The 7,500-nt window shown below is 34.8% G+C and overlaps 1 protein-coding gene across 1 annotated transcript in view; it reads right to left on the bottom strand.

The window, feature by feature from the left end:
• piezo2b (piezo-type mechanosensitive ion channel component 2b) overlaps window positions 1-7,500 on the bottom strand; it is a gene marked incomplete at its 5' end in the record, with an annotated part of 117,272 nt that overhangs the window by 38,449 nt on the left and 71,323 nt on the right. Inside the window, 5 exons of the mRNA XM_079613404.1 lie at window positions 461-632; window positions 2,525-2,627; window positions 3,513-3,756; window positions 6,829-6,994; window positions 7,316-7,417. Coding sequence (XP_079469530.1) covers window positions 461-632; window positions 2,525-2,627; window positions 3,513-3,756; window positions 6,829-6,994; window positions 7,316-7,417 — 787 coding nt within the window. The remainder of the gene's footprint in view (window positions 1-460; window positions 633-2,524; window positions 2,628-3,512; window positions 3,757-6,828; window positions 6,995-7,315; window positions 7,418-7,500) is intronic.

The raw sequence follows: 7,500 nt of genomic DNA on the forward strand, positions 1-7,500 counted from the left end.
TCATGGCGCAACTGGCATTTTAAGGGAATGGGAGATGTGACTCTGATTGGTTTAACGCACATAAATCCCAAAACACACCCATTACTCATTAAGAGAAACGAGACAACCCTTTTAGACCATCCGACCACTTTACCCGTCGTTAAACTAGCAAAAGTGGATTCCGACTCGCTCTAAGTGAACTTGCGCCGTGTGCTTTAGACCGCGCGCTTAGATCGTTAAAATAGGACCCTAAGGATGTGTGTGCAGCACAGAAAACAGAGCGCGGGTCTTCTTGTGCTTGAATGGTTTAACACATTAAAATGCACACAAAGGAATCGATAAGAGGAATCGAAATTTTGATTCGTGAATCTGATTCCTGACCTTGCTTATTACATACTACAACGGTTACATTTATGTAAGATACAACAATAAACCTCAAGCAAAAAATGTCAATGCAAACAAATCTGTTTACATGTCATACCGAGATGCGAGGATCTGTCCGGCGCGGATGTCTGCGACCACATGGAGGAAGTAGTAGCTCATGAAGACACGTCTCTGCAGCAGGAGGAAGGTAAAGCAGATACTGTCCCAGATGATCCCGGCCTCATCCTGCGGGAGCAGACATCGAGGGGGAGTCGAGTCTGAAGTCGGGCCTGAAGACGCACAAAAAACATATAAAGCCATTAGAGCAGTGTTTCTAAACCTTGATCCTGGAGGCACATTTTGGATGTATCTCTTATCCGACCCATCCATTTCAGGCCTAGGGCTGTGTCTGTAATCACCCCTACACCCTTAAAGGGATATTTCACCGCTGGAAAGATGATTGTGTATTTTAATTGGGTCATTTATGTAGTAGAAATGTGAAATTATTTTAGAAGTTGGTGCCTTCTAGACTGAGAAAAGCCAGAAAAAAATTTTTTGGCTCATGTGGATGAAAGACAACAACTTCCAGAATGCACTTGCTTCGCTGCCCACGAGGCCACGCCCAAGCCACGCCTACCGGTTACAGAGGCCAGTATCAGAAGAAATGACACAGCTAGGATACTAGTTGACTCATAAGTTCAAACTGAAAAGACGCCCTATTGGCGGGATGAAAACATGCGCCACTCGCTCCTACTACTGGCTGTAGTCTCGAGCCTCTGGCCAAAAAAAGTCCAAAAAATTATGATTTTTGCATCATCTGAGGTTTTTTTCCAGACACACAATACAGAAATCTCTCGTCTCAGGGGGACATGAGGGAGGGAAGCACGGTCATGTGAAAATACTACCGGGTTTCTACTGATACAAAGTGCTATGTGATTAATGCTAATCGGTGAAGTATCCCTTTACATAGGGCACTATTTAAGGGGACAGTCATATGTAGGTGTCCGAAACCATAGTGCACTCATTTAATCCCATAATGCACTGCAACAACGAATGTACAACCAATGTACTGTATACTCAACAGCTAGAGAATACCCATAATGCACTGTGAGAGTCGCGAGTCGAATGAATTATCACGTCTGACCAGAAGATGGCGCCGCTTAATCATCCATCCATCCATTTTACAAACTGCCGATCCAATGTGGCTGAAGCGTAATATCATACAGATATAAATTCATTTTTGATTGATTTAAAAAATAATAATAATTAAGGTTTATGCATGCTAGTCTCCATGACAGAGTTCAAGATAAATGTTTTCATTGCTACAGGAGCTGAACTTTGCGAAGTTTCAAATAATTAATAAAAAGCAAGCACAAAATATGCAAAAGAGGCGTGTATCTCAGCGTCCGAATTCACTCACTCGTTTTCATTCAGTCCCTCAAGTGGACTATATTATTGGAGTGATGTAGGGAATAGGGCGATCTCGAGCACAGCTTTGGAGTCTCTAATAATGAACTGACGAGGTAAATCTGGTGTTTTTTATTAGGAAGAGTTTGAAAATGTGCATGTTGCTGAGCAAACAAGCTTAAAAAATGCTACACACACAAATATTGGATAAAACATTCCTTTTGCAAATAAGTTAACTTAATATCATTACTTTGGGTTTGTTTGTGGACACCACATTCTCTCGTTAGTGCAATGCATTCTGGGAGTGAAGGATATATGCTGTCTTGGTAACACTTTACAATAACTTACGGTCCCCATTAGCACTGACTAACTTTAACAATGAGAAATACATTTGTTACAGTATTAACCCTTGTTAACAGTAATACAACTGTTAAAATACAATTGCTAGTTCATGTCAGCTTAGATTCATTAAATAATATTAACAGAAACTTTTGATTTTAATAATGTTTAATTTATCATTGACTAAGATTAATAAATGCTTACAAAGTATTTTTCATTGTTAGTTCACGATGAAGGCACACAATGAGGCGCTCACTATCGCAAATATGATGCCTTAATATTTGGGGCTTAAAATTAATATTAAGGCTTAAAAGAATGCCTCTGTAGGCATCTCACTACAGTGTGTGTGATTAATTCATGTAGCAAAGGTTAGAAACCAAAAAGTGTGTCCAGCTTCAACCCACACACACACACAGTGTCTCCTGTTGTTCCTTACCTTGTAGATCGCTGTATTCTTTTATGGTGCAGGCCAGACTGAGCAGCTGGATTAACCAGCAGTTGTTCTTGATCAGAGCTTTGATATAACCACACGCCAAAATCTGCGAACAAATACGACACCAAAAAAAAATGCACAATACATTTATTTAGAGTCAAGTCAAGTCAAGTCAAGAATATTTGTATAGCGCTTTTCACAATACAGATTGTATCAAAGCAGCTTCACAGTATTAAATTAAAATAATAATAAAACGTCCATGTTTGGTAATGCTAATTAATAGTATTATTCATTGATTAATTAAATTGAATATCTACTAAATGTAACTTTGTCCTGAAAAAAATAATATTATTAATCATGATTAACGTCATGTTTTTGGTAGTTATTTGCTGAAATATGCCTTTAAATGTTTATTGCTTTCAAAAATGCAAACATAAAATAACATGTACATGTTGTTTCATTGAAAAAAAAAAAAAAAAATGGAAAAATAAATAAATAAATAAATAAATAAATAAAATAAAATAAAATAAGCTTTGGATGTCCTTTACTAAAGGCCAAATTACTCAAAATGAAATTAAATAAATGTTGAAATGTTTAAATAAATGATTAAATACACAATTCAATTGTTAATAAAATATAAAATGATTAATTTGAGCATTTGTTTGTGATCATTTGTAGCATTATATTTGGATTGTTTTTCATTGAAGTAATTTCTTTTTCAGGGTTACGGTTGAGATGGGAAGTCTGATTCCTCTTCGTAAACTGGTTCTTTCGGTCAGTTTGTTTTAATGAACAGATTCACTTACGTAATCACGCAAAGACTTGAAATGTGGATGTTTTACATGTCTAAAGCATATAAAGTAAATAAACAAGCACATTAAAAAGTAGTTAAGCAGATCAAACATCCTCATAACTAAACATGATGAGTCTGGCAGCTCTAGTATTTACTGCACTACGGTTGTAAACTGAAAGTGTATGAGACTGCACTCACAGCAAAGACGTTCTTCATTGTGATGACGAACACGTTGTAAGCTATGAGGAAGTCCCAGTAACGGAGGATCTTCTTGATTGGCTTGAGTAAGAGATCGCCCCCGAAGAGCAGGAAGTAGAAACACGCCACCAGGTAACCCATGCAGAAGATGCTGATCCGAGTCGTGCCGGTGATGAAGATGACGGTCAGGACGAACCAGAACAGGTAACTGAACATGATCACCTTCAGCATGTCCAGGTACGACCTGAGAGTAATGTTTAAATGATGAGATTAGTCGACCAATAACATGCCAACGGTGCTCAGACAGGATAGTAGTGGAAATCTGCATGCATTTTGGGCTAATATGTATATGCATTATGAAATAATTGTGTTCATTCGAATAGAGTAATGTTTTGAAAGGGCCACAGAGCCTGTCTCTGCAATTTAAACTAGCAGAGGAGAAAAATTAACAAAAAAAATGTAACTGTTACTAAAAACATTGTTTATGATAATCATGAAAGATTAAAAAAAAAAAAAAAATCTTTATGTAAATCTTTATGTAAATCTTTATGTAAAATGTAATTTTACTCCTGAAATTTTGTGTCTTTTATACACATATGTATACTTTTGGTGTCTAAATAATGTGACTCCTAATCGTTAATTTTTCTACATTATGTAGAAACCATATTTATGGTTGAAAATAACCATATTTATGGTTGAAAATAACCATATTTATGGTTGAAAATAACAATATTTATGATCGAAAATAACCATATTTATGGTTGAAAATAATCATATTTATGGTTGAAAATAACCATATTTATGGTTGAAAATAATCATATTTATGGTTGAAAATAATCATATTTATGGTTGAAAATAACCATATTTATGGTTGAAAATAATCATATTTATGGTTGAAAATAACCATATTTATGGTTGAAAATAATCATATTTATGGTTGAAAATAACCATATTTATGGTTGAAAATAATCATATTTATGGTTGAAAATAACTATATTTATGGTTGAAAATAACTATATATATGGTTGAAAATAATCATATTTATGGTTGAAAATAATCATATTTATGGTTGAAAATAATCATATTTATGGTTGAAAATAACCATATTTATGGTTGAAAATAATCATATTTATGGTTGAAAATAACCATATTTATGGTTGAAAATAATCATATTTATGGTTGAAAATAACTATATTTATGGTTGAAAATAACTATATATATGGTTGAAAATAACCATATTTATGGTTGAAAATAATCATATTTATGGTTGAAAATAACCATATTTATGGTTGAAAATAATCATATTTATGGTTGAAAATAACTATATTTATGGTTGAAAATAACTATATATATGGTTGAAAATAATCATATTTATGGTTGAAAATAACCATATTTATGGTTGAAAATAATTATATTTATGGTTGAAAATAATCATATTTATGGTTGAAAATAACCATATTTATGGTTGAAAATAATCATATTTATGGTTGAAAATAATCATATTTATGGTTGAAAATAACCATATTTATGGTTGAAAATAACAATATTTATGGTTGAAAATAATCATATTTATGGTTGAAAATAATCATATTTATGGTTGAAAATAATTATATTTATGGTTGAAAATAACCATATTTATGGTTGAAAATAATCATATTTATGGTTGAAAATAATCATATTTATGGTTGAAAATAATCATATTTATGGTTGAAAATAACTATATTTATGGTTGAAAATAACCATATTTATGGTTGAAAATAATCATATTTATGGTTGAAAATAACCATATTTATGGTTGAAAATAACCATATTTATGGTTGAAAATAACCATATTTATGGTTGAAAATAACCATATTTATGGTTGAAAATAAAACCAAATATGGTTGAAAATAAAATAGAACTAAAATTGGCATTTTTTTTAAAAACACAAAAAAATATTGTGATAATTTAATAAACTACCAAAGAAGAAAGGATTTTAACAGCAAAAAAAAAAAAAAAAAAAAACACTTTAATTTTAAGTGCACTGTAGACCTATGAAAAAGTTATTGCAGCCATCATTTATTTAAATGAGGTGATGTCACGACCGGTTACGCTTCATTTCCTATATAATATCAGACATCCTGGCAGGCGTAACTGTAATGAGCGGATCGATTCCCAGAGCAGTTCTTCACATGTATATGGAGGCGGCGCACACTAAAAGCTCGCGCATGTCTTGTTATCCACTCCAGAGGTTAAAGCACATCTCCTGTGATCACGCTGTTTGGAGACACTGGACGTCGTGTTCAGCCACAGGCCTGTACTAAGAGCTTTGATGAAAAGCTGAGATGTTGTGATATGGACCTGCATTGATGGACCACAACAAGAAGATGCTTCCTCCACTTAAATCAATCACCTTGTAGAAAAAAGATCAGTCCATACTTAAAAGCTACTTATTGGGTTAGAGCGCAGACAGAGAGAGAGCGTGTGATGAGGCGTTATGGATTTTTCCTGCAATATGATCCACGGAAATTCTTGGAAAGTGAGAGAAAGAGGATCACGTCGAGTGAGTGACAAGCAAAGAGCTGAATAAACCTATCTATCTATCTATCTATCTATCTATCTATCTATCTATCTATCTATCTATCTATCTATCTATCTATCTATCTATCTATCTATCTATCTGTCTGTCTGTCTGTCTGTCTGTCTGTCTATCTATCTATCTATCTATCTACAGTATCTATCTACAGTATCTATCTACAGTATCTGTCTATCTGTCTGTCTGTCTGTCTGTCTGTCTGTCTGTCTGTCTGTCTGTCTGTCTGTCTGTCTGTCTGTCTATCTATCTGTCTGTCTGTCTGTCTGTCTGTCTATCTATCTATCTATCTGTCTGTCTGTCTGTCTGTCTGTCTGTCTGTCTGTCTGTCTGTCCGACTGTCTGTCTGTCTGTCTGTCTGTCTGTCTGTCTATCTATCTATCTATCTATCTATCTATCTATCTGTCTATCTATCTATCTATCTATCTATATATCTATCTGTCTATCTTTCGTTCCATCTATCTATCTATCTATCTATCTATCTATCTATCTATCTATCTATCTATCTATCTATCTATCTATCTATCTATCTATCTATCTATCTATCTATCTATCTATCTATCTATCTATCTAGCAACAGTTCTCTGATGACACACAGTATTAGCAGTAAGGGTTGTGTGTGTGTGTGTGTGTGTGTGTGTGTGTGTGTGTGTGTGTGTGTGTGTGTGTGTGTGTGTGTGTGTGTGTGTGTGTGTGTGTGTGTGTGTGTGTGTGTGTGTGTGTGTGTTGCAGTGTGTACTGTACCTGCAGTGAATGAAGTCTGGCACTGGATTGTGAACACTGAACGATGCGGCGTCCAGATCTCGACAGATCTCCACGTTATCTCCCGCCATCAGACGAACGGCCGCTTTGTTCTCTTCGTCAAACACCTGTCTCTGCAGCGACGCACACAGCAGCAGCATGAAGTCATCTACATCACACACACAGACAGGGAGAACACACATTTAAGGGAGGATATGGAGGATAAAGAGGGTATTTCTGCATGTCTATTGACCGCTGATACTTTATCTAATACTTTTAAACATTCATTTCTTTGGTGAATGCAAACACTGATTGCTGGTGGTCTGTAGTGCACAGAAATGTGGGACAGACTAAGAGGATTGAGGGTTGATTTAGTTTGAACAGTTTCATGTTTACATGTTCTGCTAAGAAGTAAAACACAAAAGCCCAACCTCAAATGTTAAATGGCAACACACATAAACATGAATGCTGTATATTTGTGAGAACTCACAGACGAGGAACAGGGAGTTGGGTTGAGTGTGGAAATCAGGGAGGTAAAGCCATTTAATGACGTTAGACTCTATCTGGCTGTTGTGAAACCTCCAGGGATAATCTAGAAACAAAGAGAAGTTTAACAATTAAAACATTCACAGAAACAGAAACCACAAGGAAATAAATTACATACAGACACACAGT

This window comes from Phoxinus phoxinus, assembly GCF_949152265.1.
Source record: "Phoxinus phoxinus genome assembly, chromosome: 5".
Lineage (NCBI taxonomy): Eukaryota > Metazoa > Chordata > Actinopteri > Cypriniformes > Leuciscidae > Phoxinus > Phoxinus phoxinus.